General features: G+C 35.8%; 1 protein-coding gene across 1 annotated transcript; it reads right to left on the reverse strand.

Moving 5' to 3' along the window:
• Positions 1–12,411: 12,411 nt before the first annotated feature.
• LOC103938521 (probable leucine-rich repeat receptor-like protein kinase At5g63930) lies at positions 12,412–16,132 on the reverse strand. The gene is made up of 4 exons (XM_048566865.1): positions 15,594–16,132; positions 14,196–14,456; positions 13,227–14,111; positions 12,412–13,016 (listed from the first exon to the last, which is right to left on the reverse strand). The coding sequence occupies exons 1-4, from the start codon at positions 16,015–16,017 to the stop codon at positions 12,538–12,540; spliced, it is 2,049 nt and encodes a 682-aa protein (XP_048422822.1). The 5' UTR covers positions 16,018–16,132; the 3' UTR covers positions 12,412–12,537.
• Positions 16,133–19,808: the final 3,676 nt, after the last annotated feature.

Here is a 19,808-nt window from a genome sequence, read left to right on the forward strand (position 1 = left end):
CTCTCCCCAGACCCACTCCTCCGTCTCCACCCCTCTGGGGAAGCAAGTTGCTGGCAGTGAAATCAGATCCATACTCTTGGTTACCAGGATTGAACTGCTTCTTGTCCGGCGTTGTTTGCCTGTAAAATCCTTCAAGCCCTATCTCTAGTAGATGCTGATTGTCAATGGACTTAACGTGTCCAGCCATTTCTTTCACCCATTGCTGTACAGATTAATGCTTAGTTAAGGTCCACTAAACCATATTTTACAACCAAAAAAAAATTGAAAAGCAAAACATAAATGTAAAAATACAAAATTGGAGAGAGAAGGGATGGGAGGTGAAGAGGGAGGAGATGGAGAAATGGGTGAGGGGGTTTCGGGGTTTGTATAGTTTTTATTTTTTTATTTATTTTATTTTATTTAAATAGAGTAAATATTATTATATTTTAAATGTACAAAAAAATATTTTTTTTATCACGTGATACAAATGTGGCAGCTACATCAGTATAAATGTGGATCCTATATTTGTCACGTTATCACTTAATAAATTTTCTAACTGATATATAAAATTGAAATAAAATGATAAGTAAATGTATGAAATTGAAATGTTTTAAAGATTTTGTAAGAAATTGAAATGTTTTTGTAAGAAATTGAAATTGACCCCAAACATGAGAGGGTAAAATGTAATTTATCCTAAAATAAACTAGCATTTGCATTGAGAAGGAGAAAGGGGGAGAGAGAGAGAGAGAGAGAGAGAGAGAGAACGTGGGAGGAGTGAGAGGGTTTTGTTTTTGGTTTTTTTTGTTATTTTAATGTTAGAAGTATTTTAACATCACCTGTAAGTGATACTTCAATAAAAATAGTAAAATTTGGACATGTGAAATTACATTATTGCCATTATTTTATTTTTATTTTTTTTGTGATAGAAGACTAATTAATATTTTCATCATCTTTTAGTTGACAAATAGGATTTCATTAATTAATAGAAATTATACGTAACTCAAAATAATTATAATTACTTGTTTACCCTTATTATATATGTTTCTTTTTCTTTCCTTTTACTAATTAAGGATATATAGCTAATGAAACATGGACATATAAGATGACTTCACATAGGACATATATATAATTAAGGAATTGGTTTGTTACAATTCGAATCTTTGAAATAAAAGTCCATTGGCATGTTTTCATCTAATGAGATCATGTACGATTGTTATAATCAAGGTCCCTTGTCTCACACTGCTAATTGATTTGTTTTGTGTGTTTAAGAAGAAGTATACCTCAAATTATCACCCAGGCATATCATATATGTGTGTGCACGCGCGCGCGCGCATATGTATATTTTGTCGATATATATGTATAGATTACATGCATGTCACATCCCATATGCAATTAATTAAATAGATATTCTTATTCTACGAGAGAGATGTAGAAAATATACAATCGGTGTGCCTTTGTGATCATACCATGACTAAGCCGAATTGTTTTAGATTTTTAATTTTGATGCAACTGCGATTTTTTTAATACATAACAAGGCAACTTGCTTGATAAAAAAAATTAAAAGAAAAAAAACAAGGCAACTTGCATAAATTTGTCGAGGGGGACAGATCATGACATTGTATTATACTTCATCTCATAAGTCAGTACTTTCAACTTGCCATAGAAAAAATCTGTGTGACGACGAAGAATATTTTTTATCCAAATATAGTGTTGAAGATAACAAAATCATTGATATGTATAAAATTGGTGATGTAAATGATAGATAGTACATGTTATTTTATCTTAAGTTTATTACATATATATAGAGTGACGGTAATGTTTTTGTCCTTTTAGTTTGATATTTATGCTTGGTAGTTTATAGAACTCACTAGACTTTGTTGGTTTTGGTTTTTCTCTAAAGAAAAGTTACTTCATTTTAGTTTTCATCTTGGTGTTGTGAATTTCTTTTAGATCTATGTGTAAATAAGAGGTAGAGTTGTTTGATTTGCTAGATCTACTTCTTGATGTTTTAGGGTCATGGCGACGATTAAAAGATGCGGTTAGATCCATGATAATCGTATTCCATGTCCCCATATGTTTTGAGAGTTTTTCTACTCACATGACCGCCATGTAACACGAGATATAGCAATTTTATTGATTCTTGTAATCTTGTAGTTCTAGTTGAGCTCAACTTCCGATGAAGTTCTTGAAATTTACTTATTGTTTTGTGATTGGTCATATTTTATTGTAAATGCAAGAACCATTCTGGGACTGAATTCTAAATATGTACTTTCTAATGTATTTGTTCACTTAATGCAATATCATACTTTCTTGGAAGAAAGTAAAATGTAGAGATATATATGAACCATTTCAATGGTCTAAGTGTACGGCATCGAGATTCCAGGTCATGAGTACATGTATACTTATCTGTAGAGTGTAATGCTAGCTAGATTGAACTGAATTGTCAACCAAATATGTTTATTAGAAAGTAAATAGCTACACATCTAAGAAAACATATAAAAACCACTTAAAAACACAATTAGCTTGTTTAGATTATACATGGTCCTGCTGGGATATTTGTGCCGGGGGATTCTGAAGTTGTCAACTAATTAAATATAGGTTTAAGTATAGTAAATGCCACTTCACTGATATGCAAGTGTGCAGCTAATTAATATACTACTGGAAATACATATAAGAATCGAAACGAAGTGAGTTCAGCATGTTTTCTTGTGTTTGTCCCGGCTCCCGGCTCCCGGCTCCTGCCTTGTAAGTCAATTCAGTTGGAAAATTGCAACTGAAAGTTGTATATATGGATCACTAGAGGTAAGCACAGGCCGATTCGGTTCATTTTCCCTTTAAAATTGAGAATCGGACTGAAAAATATTAATAAGTTCGATTTAAGATAGATGGGTTTTATGTGCGAGCGGTTCTATACTTTGTGTACCATGTTCTGTTTATAGAACGGTCTGGCTTGATTTTTAAGTGGAAAAACTGAGAAATGAACCGATCTAGACCAGAGGTATAGTTATTCACCGGTTTGTTGGTTGAGTGTCCACCCCAATCACTTGTGATGAAAGGTTTATTACCATGTTAAACAACACTGCGTATAGCCACTTAATAATATATTCTTCTTCACTTATAAGTGAGAGGTTTTAGATTCGATTCTCATCAAAGACGAATTTGAATCATCTTATTATTAGCCCTTTATGAGGCTAGACCCAACCCTTCCTTCTTAGTGAAGATAATATCGTTTGTTATTCCAAAAAAAAAAAAAACACTATGTATATACCCTAAAAACTGAAGCTGTGAACAATTAGAACAAACAAATGCAGATCGTTATATAGAACGTTCTATATAATGTGCGTGTTGTATGGCCAAAAAAACCTGTAAGCCAATAATTAGGTTTGAATCTCGTGAATGACGAATTTGATACCGAATTGTGTGGTTTAGCCGAACTCCCTCCTCTTCATAGTATAAAATATATCATTGTGCTGTATATAAACAACAACAACAAAGCCTTATCCTACTAAGTAGATTCGGCTATATAAATTCTAGAATGTTATTACGCTCGATTTTGTGTCATGTCTTCTGTTAGATCCAAATAGTCAAATAAATCGTTGCACTGAAAAAAAATTTAAGGCATCCATCCCGCACCCATTATATCACTTTTTCTTGCTCTCTCTAAAATAATACCAGTTCATTCGTCATGGCAACATAACAGACAAGTTGTTGCCTTCGCCTGCATCATGCTTCAAAGCAAAAGGATCAAATCCCATACATCTATTTGGTTTGGTTCACACAGCTGATAGCATGCATATGTTTTTGCTTGATTGACCAAACCCAACTCAGTATCAAATTTCAGATCTAACAAGTCCACATCCGAGGCCTTTCTTTTTAATTTAAAGTATAATTCATCAAGATATCCGGAATATTTAGTTCATGTCACCTTTAAGACCTAAAACATTGTTTTTTTATTTAAATTTTCTTCCCAGTTTTTTAGTGTAAATTTAGGCTCCTAATTGTTGAATAATTGTTTTACTGTTTTAGGCTCGTTCTTTTCATTAATATCTTTGAAATTATTTATGTATAGATTATCTTAATATAATTTTATGAACATTTAAACATACGAAATTTCGCCCGAGGTAACCCTCTACAACACACATCAACATCTGTATATACACACCAAACACATTCCAAGCATGAGACAACTTAAAGAGGTTCATTTTTAGGGGTTGGATATAAATTTAGGATGTTTGATCAATTTCTTTTAGACCTCTCCATCGAAGATCGGAGATGATCTTATATTTTGTTTTACAACGTGGAAGGAAAATTTCGACCATGGGTCTCTTTAAAACCCTAATTTGCAACTCCAATTCGCATCAAATGAACCAAGCATATGCAATTTAGGCTAGTTATGAAAGTAAGATGGTCAGATATAATTTGTAAAACGGTATGAAATAGAAGCATTCCTCCAAGAATGAACCAACTGCTCGTACACAGGAAGAAACATAAGGGACATTGCATGTGCTTATAAGATGTTAGGCTACTCTTCATATTGCCAATTGATTTTATAGTAGAATTTTAACTTTCTTCATGGTATCACCAGGTTTTCCAGTGTGTGAAGTCCGCCCCAACGGTTATACGTGCTCCATGTCACTCTATTTGTATTGTTTAAGTGCTAGGCTTAAAAAATTGTCACATGTAAGAGGGCATGTTCAGAGTATTAATCCTACATCGAGAAAATGCAAGACATTACTTACGCTTATAAAAGGTTTGGCTACTCTCCATATTTTTAATTAGTTTTATAATGGAACATAAACTTTCAGAGTATCATACCATTGAACTTCGATCAGAATGTGATGTTGCATGAGCTGTCATGGAGGTGTTAGCATTTGTTCAATCTTTAAACAAAAATGAGCAGAAACCGAAGATTCCAAATTCCCTCACCTTTGGGTAGATTGGATTTGGAAGAGCCAGTCATTTTTTTATTTTATTTTATTTTTAAGAAACGATATTATCTACTTTAAGAGGAAGAGAAGTGAATTTAACCTCACGATAAGATAATAATAATATGGTTCAAATTCGTCTTTGATGAAAATCGAATTTAAAACCTTTCACTTATATATAAAAAAGAAAAAAATACTACTAAATTATAGTATTAAGTGGGGAGTCAGCCATTTAAATATTCATTTCATTATATGTTTCTTCAGACTGACGACAATAAGCATTCACAGGCACCCTTTATAGCAACTCCAGCGTTGGAGCCCTCCCCCTGGCAATGCACTATTCAATCCACCTAATGAACAGTAACTGCCCTTAATGAACAGTAAATAGCCCTGGCAATAGAATTTGCATCTCCACCGTTACACTTCAATCGCCCTGGCAATAGGCAATAAAATATTAGTATTTTTTTTATTTATAAAATAATACAAAATAATTTTAATTGTAATATCGGATAAGATTTTTAATCGTTCTCGTTGCGCCACGTGTCATTATCCGAAGTATTATTCAATAATACAAAATAATTTTATTTGTAATTTCGGATAAAATTTTTAATCGTTGTCGTTACGCCACTTGTCATAAAATCCGAAAAGACAATTATTGGGGATGGATTTCCGATAAATTTTTTAATCGTACTCGTTATACCACATGTCATTATCTTAGTATATGTAATTCTTAGTATGTTTATGTTTATGTTTATGTAATTTTTTTATGTTTATGTTTATGTAATTCTTAGTATATGTAATTTTTTTATGTTTATGTTTATGTAATTCTTAGTATATGTAATTCTTATTATGTTTATGTTTATGTAATTCTTAGTATATGTAATTCTTAGTATGTTTATGTAATTTTTTTATGTTTATGTTTATGTAATTCTTAGTATATGTAATTTTTTTTATGTAATTCTTAGTATAAATAACTTACCAAATTAATTTGAATAAATATTCAAGAAATTGGAAACAACGTAAATAATACAAACAATAAATAATAAATTACAACCCAAAGTGATTGGAAAATTATGGGCTCCGATTACAAAAAGTACTCTATTCATCATCACTTAACCAATTTGTGGTGCTAGGATGATCTTCTCTTGCGGTGCTAGAACCACCTTGGCTTGCTATCGTTTCTCTTGCATACTTCCTTCGCACCACGTCCGCTTTCTCTGACTTCCAAAAAAATTTAGAATTTGGAGACTTCCCTTCTAAAGACATGTTCATAATCTCATGATCTTGTTGAGCCCATCTTTCTTCTCTAACATGTTCCCTTTCTTGCCTAAGTAGCTCTTTTTCTCTCTCATTAGCATAAAATTCTCTCTCAACAACTGCTGCTTTTGCTGCCTCTCTAGCCTTATCAGCCTCATCTTTCGCCATTTCCCTCGCCAAAGTCAATTCACCTTGGCGAGTAAGTTCTTCCATGAACTTTGCATAATCATTCTTGGAAGCACCCCCTTTTCTCTTTGAAGCCTTCTTACCTTGAGGCCTAATTGGATAACGGGTCGAACCCGATGCTTGTTCAGGGAGGGGCGTTTCGGGCACTTCTTCTGCATCATCTTCATGAACATGATCGGGTGTAGAGTGTAGAGGGGTGCTGTTCATGTGCACTTCTAGACCGACTGGCACAACTCTAAATTTAGGACAATCTTTGACAATATTCCAACACTCCCACCAGTTGAATGATTTATTTTTGCTTTTGGTTTTGGCAGCGTACCAAGCTTGTGCTTGAAGTTCCTACACAATAAAAATAAGTAACAAATAAATAATTATAATGAAAATAAGTAACAAATAAATGATACAAACAACATAATTATAATGTAAGTCGGTAACAAATAAATAATACAAGCCATAAATAATAAATTAGGTAGGTAACAAATAAATAATACAAACAATAAATAATAAATTAAGTAGGTAACAAATAAATAATACAAACAATAAATAATAAATTATGATGGTAACAAATAAATAATACAAACAATAAATAATAAATTTTGTATGTAACAAATAAATAATACAAATAATAAATAATATATTATGTAGGTAACAAATAAATAATACAAACAAATAATTATAATGTAAATTTGGGTATCAAATAAATAATATATTGTTACCTGATCCGAGTAATTTTCCCCACTTCGAATATTACTACTAGCTTGTGCCAAGGCGTCTCTCCACGTACTAAACGATTGGCTAAGTAATTTCCAACGACTGGATATCGATTCTTTGGTTCTTTTCCCACCAATTTTCTCAAGAAAATTGGTATGAATAAGACTCCACATTTCTCGCAACTGCATTTCATTACCCGTAAGCGAACTATGAGTAACTTCAACCCAGCTAGTACACAACGCAACATCTTCAATAAGCGACCAATTCGTACCTGCACCAGTGGTCATTTTTGACACATCCCGACCGAGATCAGGGCATGCTGGCCGTCACGTGGACCCATCCTGGGAGTTCTCGTGTGAGTTCCCAAAAACAAAACCGTGAGGGCGTGGTCGGGGCCCAAAGCGGACAATATCGTGCTACGGTGGTGGATCGGGCCCGGGTTGTGGTGGGGGCCCGGGCCGGGATGTGACAATTTTGTTGGAAAAAATGGATTCAAACTTTGAGACAAAGAAAGGAATGTGATTGAAAGTAGTTGAGAAAATATGAAATTGTTGTGTAAGGTAGATGATAATGAGAATGTATTTATAGAAAAGTAAAAACAATTTTTTTCAGATTTTTCAGATTCTTTTTTGAATTTTTTTGAATTTTTTACAATTTTTTTTAAATTTTTATTCAATTAATTAATCTCTGCCGTTGGATATAAAAAAATTTGAATTCCAACACTCCAGATTGTGCCACGTGTCACAACGGTAACTTTTCTTAATTTTAAAACTATTTTTTCTTTTTTTTTTATTTATAAAGAATATTAATATCCACCGTTGATCTCAGATCGAACGGTGGATATTAAATCTGACTTTTTTTCTTTTTGTTACCGTTGAGATCAAACGGTCCAAATTAAGTGACCGTTGAGATCTAACGGACCGTGGGAAGCCACGTGGCTTCCCAACGGTAACTGACAACCTTTTTCTTTCTTTCTTTTTTTCTGATTTTTGTGTCGGCGACGCGCCCCCACGCGCGGGTGGGGTGCACGCGCCTAACACAAAAAAAATTAAATATTGCGCTGACGCCACCCTGGCGTCAGCCTGACGTCACGTCCACCTCGGACTCTCGGGCTGGCAATCCCCCACGGACCTGGAGCTCGGGCCTCTACCTTGGGTCGGGCTCCAACACGCTGGAGCTGATTCCCTGGCCTTCGGGCCCTTGTTTTCCCCACCGTCCCCCGAGCTAAACCCAACACTGGGCTTGCTCTTTAGCCAAAATTAAATTTGGACCTATGTGTTGCGTGTATCTCGGTCTCACAGATAAATAATAAAATATTGGCATATAACGTAAGAGAACTTTCAACTTTCTAGTCCAATGAAATAAATCCAACATGCTATTTTCTCCATTTTTGGCCACCTAATTCTGGAAAGTCGTGGATATAATTGAATTTAGAGTTTCGAAGAATATTTAGGGTTTAAAAAAAGAATCTCTCTTAATGGGAGGTTATATACCTTTTAACCTTTATATGGGACTATATATTTGTTTATGTTGTAATTTGATTACGCTGATAAATTTATTTTTGTCTTAATTTTTCTAAAGTTAATTTTGAATTTGTTATCTTAAATTTTTCTTATGAACTTTGCAACCTAAAAAATTCAAATTCTTATGAAGTTAGATTTCATTACTTAAGCATTGTTAGATTAGTTCTCTAATCTCAATCTCATATGTTGGTTTGTTTCTACGAAATCAGACATGATAAGATTTGATTTCATAACAACTATGGTATTCAATTGTTTATACTTTCAAATAACAAAATTGTAATGCCTTACAATTCAAGTCTGTTGTTTAGTTATGTTTTCGGTTTAAGTCTCTAAACTACCAATATTAAATTTCATAATTTTTTTTATGTACTTTTCAATCTAGAAAATTAAACACAAAGCACAATATTTTTTTTTCTTAATCAATAAGAAAAAAAATGGTTATTTATTTATGTTTTCTTTGTCACATCCTGGCCCGGGGCGCACCACTTCACGGGCCCGCTCCACCACCGTAGCACTATATTGTCCGCTTTGGGCCCCGACCACGCCCTCACGGTTTTGTTTCTGGGAACTCACACGAGAACTTCCCGATGGGTCACCCATCCTGGGAATGCTCTCGCGCACTACTCGCTTAACTTCTGAGCTCCCATGGAACCCGAAGCCAGTGAGCTCCCAAAAGGCCTCGTGCTAGGTAGGGATGGGAATATACATATAAGGATCACTCCCCTGGACGATGTGGGATGTCACAATCCACCCCCCTTAGGGGCCCAACGTCCTCGTCGGCACACCACGGCCAGGGTGAGGCTCTGATACCAATTTGTCACATCCCGGCCCGGGGCGCACCATTTCCCGGGCCCGCTCCACCACCGTAGCACGATATTATCCGTTTTGGGCTCCGACCACGTCCTCACGGTTTTGTTTCTGGGAACTCACACGAGAACTTCCCGATGGGTCACCCATCCTGGGAATGCTCTCGCGCACTACTCGCTTAACTTTTGAGTTCCCATGGAACCCGAAGCCAGTGAGCTCCCAAAAGGCCTCGTGCTAGGTAGGGATGAGAATATACATATAAGGATCACTCTCCTGGGCGATGTGGGATGTCACATTCTTAATCAAACAAATGGTTAAAAAATAAATCCTTAAAATCATATCTTGGAATTAAAAAAGAGAATTTATCACATATAGCCAAAATTTACACTCCAATTTCATAAATGTCAATTTTAATAAAAACTATCAAATATATCTAAAATTTCACTAGAATAAACCTAATACCCTCGAAGTTAATAACAAACATGACCCTAAATCTAAGCACTGTTAGATAAAATTATGACAATTCCACCTGTTTATGAATGAACCTGAATTCATTTCCAAGAAAACTTGGTATTGTCACCTCACGATCTCATCCCCACCTCCCAATCAATCAGAAATGCTCTTTTGTTTTTTGTTTCTTTTTTTTTTTTTTTTTCATTTTGGTTTTGCAATAAAAATTGAAATTTGTTTGTTTACATGCAATTGTGATAGGCTTTTGACAAAAGGTAAAGCTCCTGATGATCGGTGAACAGATGGCAACATGTCATCCTTGCTCCCTTTAGCCAGACCCTCCTTCAACTTTGCCAATATATTTTCTTTTAATTTGTTAGGTTTTCATGGCATACCGAAGGTATAAGATAAAATTTAATTATTATTTTAATTATTTTAATTGAACATTTCAAATAAATATGAAGGAGAAGGATAAGTGGAGGCCAGAAGGGGAGAGGGTTGTGGCGATGGGTGGTCTGATGACAAGTACGTATTCTTATTGTGAGTTTGAATGAAAGAGAACTCCAACGATTTTAGGTGTAGTGTAATTTGATTTTAATTTTTAGGGCAATTTGGTCTATTTAAGCATGCTTTTTGCTATAATTGATAGTTTTTGTTAAAATTGACATTTATGAAATTAGAGAGTAAATATTGGTTATATATATGAGAAATTCCCATTAAAAATATGGTCAACCCATTTCTAAACTTAAAAAAAAAAAAAAAAAAAAAAAAACCAAGATTGGGCCCTCAGTTTGGTGTGGTCCCAGCCATACAGGGTTAGGTGTAACTTAATTTTTGCTATTTAAGGAATGAAGTTGCTAGCCCATATGATGTATGTAGCTCTATTTTTCGGCCTATTAAGGATGAAATTTTTCACTAAAGCTATGAATGTAGTAGTGTAACATCCCACATTACCTAGGGAAGTGGATCCTGTAAGCCTTATATGTATATTCCCATCTCTATCTAGCACAAGGCCTTTAGGGAGCTCACTGGCTTCGGGTTCCATCGGAACTCCGAAATTAAGCGAGTTCGTGCAAGAGCAATCCTAGGATGGGTGACTGTAAGGGCATGCTACGGTAGAGTCAAGCCCGGGATGTGGTGGGGGCCCGAGCCAAGATGTGACGAGTAACCTCAAGGAGAGTAAAGCCCCTATTGAGGATACTCTTAGGGTTCAAATATCACACTCACAGCTCTGTTACAATACGCCAATTCTAATCTAAATTAAAAGGGTTAGAATGAAATCATAAAAAATATAGAGGAAACTTGATATAAGTCCAATTTTTTGAGCCAATTGTAGGAATAGTCCAGTTTATTAAAATAAGTCCAATTTGTTATATTTAATTATTTAATTATCAATAGTTATCTGTTCCATGATAAGATTTATTATAAAAATCAAATTTCTTCCCAATTATCTCTTTGCTTATTTCTTTTTATTTATCTTTTTGTTATTTCTCGTTCTTCCTCCTACTTTAAACCCCATTTATAGATTTTATTTTTAATTTTTATAATCAACCTATATCACAGGTTAATTATATTTATATACCTATATGACAGATTCTTTTTTTATAATCAACCTGTCACAGATTAATGTGTCTTACTTGTAGGTATGTTATGTTTATTCTACATTTTAATTAGGTTTCATATCTCACGTATAGGTATTATATACATTCATATATTTGTTACTTGAGTTAGAGTAGAATGTTTTGTAGATAAATTTAGGTTAGTATATTAGCTTTTTTGTTATAAGATATTAAATATATTCTTTTGGAGTTGGAAAATGCATAATATTAGAAGATTTTAATTGATTTTTAATATTTTTAGAAAATATAAAATGAGTATAAAAGAAATAAAAACAAATAATTAGATAACTGGACTCACTCCTAAAAACACTCTACATTTTTGGACCTGGATCTAAAAGCCCCAAAAATATATATACTTGAATTTATTATATCTCCAAATGAAAAGATTAAGCATTACTCTGTCTAGAATTACAGCTTAAGTTTCTCCGCACTAGTCTAGGAACCCTTCTCCGCAACCTAACTTAAATTTCTGTATTTTTTAGACCCACGAAAAGTCGTCCGTTCACTCTGAAATTTTGACACGATCTTTCTTGACATGTTAGCTACCAACCCTAAAAATTTCAACATCAAAGGACCCCACTAGCTATAGCTTTTAGATTTTACAGATGTAAGTTGCTTTCCTCAAGTGGGTTGCAACATGTTTAAATTTAAGTAGACGGTGTTATACATTACTATAATTCTCATAAGGGAATTGTTATTAGCATTCCAAAAATCTCATTCTATACTCTAAACTTTCTATATTAGGAAAGAAAAATACACTTATAAGGAATGTAAAATGAAAATTTTGAAGTGCTAATAACACTTCCCTTCTCATAATTCTCAGAGAGGAGTGTTCAAACTTGAATGCGAGAGGACATTCACAGCGCCTCGACCAATTGGCCTAATCCACATATGTGAACATGTTTAATTAGTTCTGCTATGGACTTACTGTTTTCTCCTAAATGGCGCAAAATCTGAAAAAAGGCAGTTTGTAAATATCAAGGGTGGCATGCAAATATACAATACCAGGAGTTAAGTTTGCTTCCATTTACAATTTTACAGAGTTGAGTTTTAGAAGGAAACATTGTAAAACAATAGCTTCTAAGTGCAATTGAACTCGCTGAGCTCTTTGACCACATTTTCTATTGGTGGCCTGTAAATGGGAGACTCGTGCGTGCAAAGAAGAGCAAGTCTTCCAAGTTTACTTGCCTCAGATTCCGAAAACTTTCCCTCAAGGTTTGCATCAATAAAATCTTCAAATCTGCCGGCCTCAGCACCTTGGCGAGTCACCTGGGTGATTTTACGTTTTCCACAAAGGAGTTGAAACACAATCATACCAAATGCATAAATGTCACTCTTTGAAGTGAAGCGACCAGTGGTGGTGTACTCGGGAGCCAGGTACCCCATGGCAGCACTGACTTTGAGCATGGAGAAGACAATATCATCTGCTAGGAGTTTGTGCAAACCCGATTCCGATAGTAAGGGGTTATAGTGGGAGTCAATAAGCACCTTCTCAGCTGATATGGTCTGATGAACTATAGCAGGTTTATTGCCTGCATTTCCATGCAAATATCCAATACCTGCCTCCAAAATATATCAAATATTCAGCATATCCAAAAAATTAAAAGGGAAACTTCAGCATATGCCAAGTAAATTTCACAGTACAGTATATAAATGTCAAATTCACTACTTGTACATGAGTTGGCAGTCTCCAAAGTATTAGAAGAACGAAAAAAACAAAATAAAGAAAGAACATTGACAGCAGCTTCATTGGCAAGATATACACTGACCTTTAGCGATCCCATTGATTATAGATACTCTGGTTGACCATTCAAGAGCCTCGGCACTGCCATCCTTAATATCGAGATACTGTAACAGACTTTCATTTGGGATAAAATCATAGATAAGAAACCACTCTCCCCTGCCTTTTGAGCAGCAAAAGCCTCTCAACCTAACAAGATTCTCATGTTTTAATGATGTCAATATCTTCAACCCCTTCAAAAATTCAGCTTCGTCGGGCTTACAGCTTGTCTTGCTAATGCAGTTTATAGTAACAACTGATCCGTCTCTTAGGATCCCCTTATAGATGGCAGAAAAATTACCCTTCCGCAACAGATTGACTTCCGAAAAGCTTTGAGTTGCACGTTCCACTTCTTCTAAATTTATCATAAAACTCTCAAGAACTTCTTGAGAGTACCCACTGCTGCCTCTAGCCAATGGATCCCACCCGTTAGAATACTCCAGATTGATGAGAGGAGACACACTCTTCTTGTGAACTTCCTTTGCTTGGTCAGTACTAAGCCTGCTATCAGAAGAGTCAAAAGTACTCCCAATCTTCTGCTTTTGTCGACGATACCAGCAGAACAAGAAGAGCCCAGATACTGTTAAAGCAACAACAACTCCAATCACCCCAAAGACTAAACCAATTTCTGGGGAATTTGATGCTTCTGAACAGTGGGTTTGGCTACAATTGGAATGAATATTTGCTGTCTCGGGGATTTCTTTTGGAGTAGATGAGTCTGGAAGACCTTTTCCAGAAAAGTTACTAGGTTCAAATGGTTGTGGCATGTTTGGGTTCCGAGCAGTAGCTGTGCATGGTTCTAAACCAGAAAACCCAACCCCACATAAGTTCGGGTTGTTTTCGTATTGGAATCCTTCATTAAGTCTCTTTAGAGCTGTATTTTCATTCGAAAATGCAAAAGGGTCAAATTATAATTCTTACAGAGAAAACCGCAGAAAGAAAACAAACAACATTTTACCTGGAGGTATATTTCCTGAGAGAGTATTGCTTCGAACATCAAGGACTTCTAGCATAGAAGCATCAGATAATTTTGCTGGAATAGGACCAAAAAAGCTATTAAAGCTCAAATCCAACCTTGTTAGCGTCCCCAACTCACCCAAACTTGCAGGAATTGCCCCCGTTAACTGATTGGATTGCACTGCAAGAACACTAAGCCTTTTAAGCTGCCCTAATTCTGTAGGTATTCCCCCAGTCAACTTGTTGTAACACAACTGCAAAACTGCAAAGTCCACACAAAGAGAAACTCAGGTTGAAATAATATGTTTAATCACCAAGTTACCAATAGCCCTGAGACTTCGATGCTATTCAAACTATAGAATCATTTCGAATAAAGATTCGTTGGACAAAGCAATTCATTTATTCAAAGAGGTCTCGGAAAAAATAGCTTCTGTAGATTCTCCTTGCAGTATCAAACTACAGATAAACCGTCTTTCAGAAATAGTAAATAAATTCGAAAATACTTAGATCAAGGGGAAACGAGAGCGGGAATTTGAACTAGAGATCTTCGTATTAGAAAATGTATGACTAACAGAGTAGCACAGCCATAGCACCAAATAAATAAAACCTTTAGAAAACAATAAAACCTGTTTCTTGTCCTCCCTCCATTTTTTAGCTAGATCGCCGGACTGTTTAAGTTCATTTCTTGAATACAGAAAAGAAAATCATTAAAGTTAACGAAACCTCCAAAGTTTATTGCACATTATATCATCTAGGAAAAAATTTAAATTACAACTTACAAAATTAAAGCTTTTAACTGCATCCAGTTTTTACTTTACTTTAATCTAAGAAGCTGAACTTTGATAGAATTGACCAGGTAAATGTAAATGAGAAACCAGATCAAACCTAAACCAGTATAAAAATTTAAGAAATATAAATTGATCAATGCACCAATTTCAACCAATAAATTTCAGGGATTAAAAAAAAAAACCCAGAAATCCATACGCAATAATTCGGTGAGCAAAAGCTTTCAATGCAGCCACTTTTCACCACATGAGATGCAAAGCAGAAAAGCCTTCAGTGCCTCTTTATGCATTTATCAAAAAGCTTTACGTTTTCTTTACAAAAAAAGGGCAGAACAAGAAATTCTTAGACATTTAATCCCACACAAGCACTCTTGCACTTCGAATCTCACTCATCGTAAATTGGAGTGTAGTTTAGAATATCGCTTGTTAAAATAAATAATTAACACTACTAATGTGAACATTCAATCTCACACAAGCACCCTTGTGGCCAAGTTCGAATCTCACTCTCCGTAAATAATAGTAGTTTAAAATATCGTCTTGTCAACAAAAATGTGAACATTCAATCTCAAATAAGCACAAAACTTCAAATTTTCAACAAAAAACCAAAAACCCACCTTGCAAATTGGGCATTTTACCAATCTCACGAGGAATTGCACCAGACAGATTGTTCACATTGAGGTACAAATCGGCAAGCTGGTTCAAATCAGCAATCTGCTTTGGGATCTTCCCAGTCAAAGCATTGAAGTGAAGGTACAGCCCAGTGAGGTTCCTCAGGCCGCCAACAGCTGGGGGAATCTGGCCCCAAAGACCCTTCCCTTGCAGAGAGATATTAGTCACACGGCCCTGCTCGTTGCAAGCCACGCCTTCAAAAGCGCCGCCGCAGGGGTCCGCGTGCGGCGTCCATGACGTCAAGAATTGGTTTCGTGGGTCCAGAGAGGCCTTCATTGCCATGAGAGCAGGGAGCTCGGTGAGCGAGGAGATACAGAGGGGGAGGAGGAGGAGGAGGGGGAGGAGAAGGGAGAGAAGGAAATAATGCATGTTCGGTTTGTGGGAAAGAGTGGGAAAATGGGAGAGAAAGTATGGAGATTTTAGTGGGTGAGTGGGAAATTTTGAAACATTTTCAGTTTTTGGTTTCTGGGTTTTGCTGGGTTTTTGAGGATTTGAAGTGGAATGGGTGGTTTAGGCTCTGCATATAGCCTGAGAAGATAAACATGTGCTGTTTGGTTAATGGGAAAATGAGAGAAAATGGGTGGGAAAGTGCGGGGATTTCTTAGGTTTTGTTTCGAGTGTGCGGGAAAATGTCGGATATTGGAACATGGAGGTGAGAGTGAAAGGATTGTTGGATTTTTTTAATTTTTTTTTCCTTGGTTTTCCGAATGGAGACAGACAGTGGGGTTTGGTTTGAAAGGAGAGGATTCGAATCCGAGTGGACTCCGCAGGTGAAAACAACACTATCTGCAGTACTTACGACTTAGGTTACGTGTGAGAATGATTTGCTTGCTGCATGCATTGTTCGAGTGTTTTTTTTTTTTTTTTTTTCTTTTTTATTAATTTATTTTATAGTTCACCTGTAAGCTTTAAATGCCTCCCATACCATCTTCAATCATTGGGCTAAAATAAACGTTTGAGAGAAAATATATCCCTAGGCTAAATTTCCCTTAGGATTTAAGTTTGACTTAAATTATTCTAAACCCGCCAAACTGCCATATTTCAAACATTTTTTTGTTTTTTACTTATAATCTAACGACTATGATCAAATGAGATCAAATCTAATGATAAAAAAAGAAAAGATTTAACGGCCAAAATTAAATATACCGTCTAAAATAATTTAAGAAAATTATTTAAATCAAATTCAACTTGAAACTTTATAAATACCTATGCATTTATATGATTTTTAATTACTTATCGGAATTTAAATATTTTTAAATTAGGATAATCTACATAAATTTTATTTTCAAAAAAGTTACAGAAAAAAAAATTAGGCTAAAATATTATTCAATAATCTTGGGCTAAAATTTTAAGCCATGAGACCAAACCTAACCCTGAGCTAGAGGCTAAATTACCCAATTTATTAATGCTAAAAGCTATATCCAAGCCAAATTCCCCCCAAGATTTAGCCCACATGTGCGTGGATTCGCCCAAGCCCAGCCCAATCTCAGCCCAGTCACAAACTCAACTCGCCCCATGCGGGTTGACGCCTTCAGCGCCCGACAAGGTAGGATCCAATGTCAGGGTCGTTGTCGACCACCATTATGACCCCAACGGCTGACATTTTTGGATCGTTGGTTGATCCAACGATCCATATTCAATTTTTTTTTAAATGTTATTTTAAAATACATTGAATGTAACGGCTGAAATTGAATATAATAAAATCTAACGGTAAAAAAAAAAAAGATCTAACGACCCAAATTTAAATCCAATGGCTAAAATAATTAAAAAAAATTATTTAACTCAAAATTCACCAAAAAAAACTCTATAAATACCTATGTATTTGTTCAAACATCCACACAAAACTCACTTTTCTCCTACAATTCTTCCAATTTTTCTTTCTACCATTTCTTTCCATTTCCAAATTTTTCAAGATGGCAAGAGAGCATATTAGAGGTCGTAATTGGACATGTGAGGAAGATGTTGCCTTATGCTTGGCATGAGTTTTTGTTAGTGAAGATGGTCCAGTTGGCGCGAATCAAAATAAAAAAGGTTTTGTGGGATAAAATCATTGAAAAGTTTCATGAAAACTGCAATGGCGGCGGGAGGGAAGGTGGTGGTGTTTAGGATTGGTGGAAAACTATCAACAAAGCATGCACTTTATGGAAGGGATGTCACATCTCGGCCCAGGCGGGACCACTTCCCGAGCCCGACTCCATCGCAGCACGATATTGTTCGCTTTGGACCCCAACCACGCCTTCACGGTTTTGTTTTTGGGAACTCACACGAGAACTTCCCGATGGGTTACCCATCCTGGGAATGCTCTCGCGCGCTACACGCTTAACTTCGGAGTTCCCATGGAACCCGAAGCCAATGAGCTCTCAAAAGGCCTCGTGCTAGGTAAGGATGGGAATATACATATAAGGATCACTCCCCTGGGCGATATGGGATGTCACAATCCACCCCCCTTAGGGGCCCGACGTCCTCGTCGGCACACCACGGCCAGGGTTAGGCTCTGATACCAAATTGTCACATCCCCGCCCGGGCGGGACCACTTCCCGGGCCCGACTCCACCGCAGTACGATATTGTCCGCTTTGAGCCCCAACCACGCCTTCACGGTTTTGTTTCTGGGAACTCATACGAGAACTTCCCAATGGGTCACCCATCCTGGGAATGCTTTTGCGCGCTACTCGCTTAACTTCGGAGTTCCCATGGAACCCGAAGCCAATGAGCTCCCAAAAGGCCTCGTGCTAGGTAGGGATGGGAATATACATATAAGGATCACTCCCCTGAGCGATGTGGGATGTCACAATGGAAGCTTGGAGAGAGCCGTGGTTAGCATGGCTAGTGGAAAAAGCGCCATAGAAATTGTGAGTTTTTTTGTTGATATTTTATTTGTCATGTACATAATATTATTTTGCAACTATTTATTTTTTGTATTTTTTGCATAGGGTGACAAAACAATGGAAATTTACAAGACAAGAGTAACACCAAAAAAATCAAGTTTTTAAGTTGCAACATGCTTGGGACGTCCTCAAGGATTGTCCGAGGTGGGGAACCGATGCGGACCAACAATGGGAAGATTATTTCAACATGAAGCTACACCAACAAATGCCAGAGATGAAGGTGTCAATGAAATGACCCCAACTCTTTTTTTGCAAGGCCCTTGGGAAGAGATAAGCAAAAGGAAGCAAAGAGAAAAGGGAAGTCCTAAGATCAGATGAGTGGACACATTGTGTTTCACATGTGTTCTGTATTTTCTATCATGTGTTTTGTATGTGTTTCGTGTGTGTCATGTGTTTCACATGTGTTCTGTGTGTGCTTCATCTCTATGATGTGTTTTGTATGTCCTTCACATGTGGTTTGTATGTGCTTCACATGTGTCTTGTGTGTTTTATGTATTTTGTGTTTATACATCTCTATCATGATTTTCATATTCTTCCATAGTGTTTCATGAGTTTCATGTATTAATTTAGTGATTTTTCAATATTTATCGGAATTTATATATTTTTAGATTAAAATGTTCATAAAATTAATTTATGATAGTTTACATAAAAAAAAATTTTTAAAAGTAAATTTAAGAAAAATTAGTCTAAGTTCATTCTTTAATAATCTATGGCTAAAATTTTAGGTCAAAAAGGTTGGAGCAAAAAAGCTGTTTCTGGGCTAAAAGCTAAATTTTCCGAGCTAAAAAATTTGGCTTTTAGCCCAAGGGTTGGAGACGGTCAAGGGTTGGAGGAGAAAAACAGTTTCTGAGTTATGACTTAAAATTTTCTGGCTTAGATTTTTAAGTTTTATCCCAAGGGTTGGAGATGGTCTAATAGAGATAGAGTCTGCTAACGAATGTGAGTCTCATCTCTATTAGAGAGATTATACAAATAAGTAGTACGAGTAGCATTTTTTAATTTTAAAAATTAATGAGTCTTGCAATTTTCTTCACTATATGGGTCCTATTAACACATTTTGTTCAAGTAGTTCATTGTTGTTTTTCTTTTGGCTTTCAATAGTACTCTAATTTACATGAAAGAGAATTTGAACTCAAATGCATGGGGATTGGAGCATGCACTCTAATAGGCAATTAACCTAATGTATTTATGCAAAAGAAAATGTATTAGGACTTTCTCGTTTAACCTTCTCGCCTTCTTTTAGTATAGTTTAGAGAAGAAATGTAGTTTGTATT

The sequence above is a fragment of a genome, unplaced genomic scaffold, assembly GCF_019419815.1.
Source record: "Pyrus x bretschneideri cultivar Hongxiangsu unplaced genomic scaffold, Pyrus_bretschneideri_v1 Contig43, whole genome shotgun sequence".
Lineage (NCBI taxonomy): Eukaryota > Viridiplantae > Streptophyta > Magnoliopsida > Rosales > Rosaceae > Pyrus > Pyrus x bretschneideri.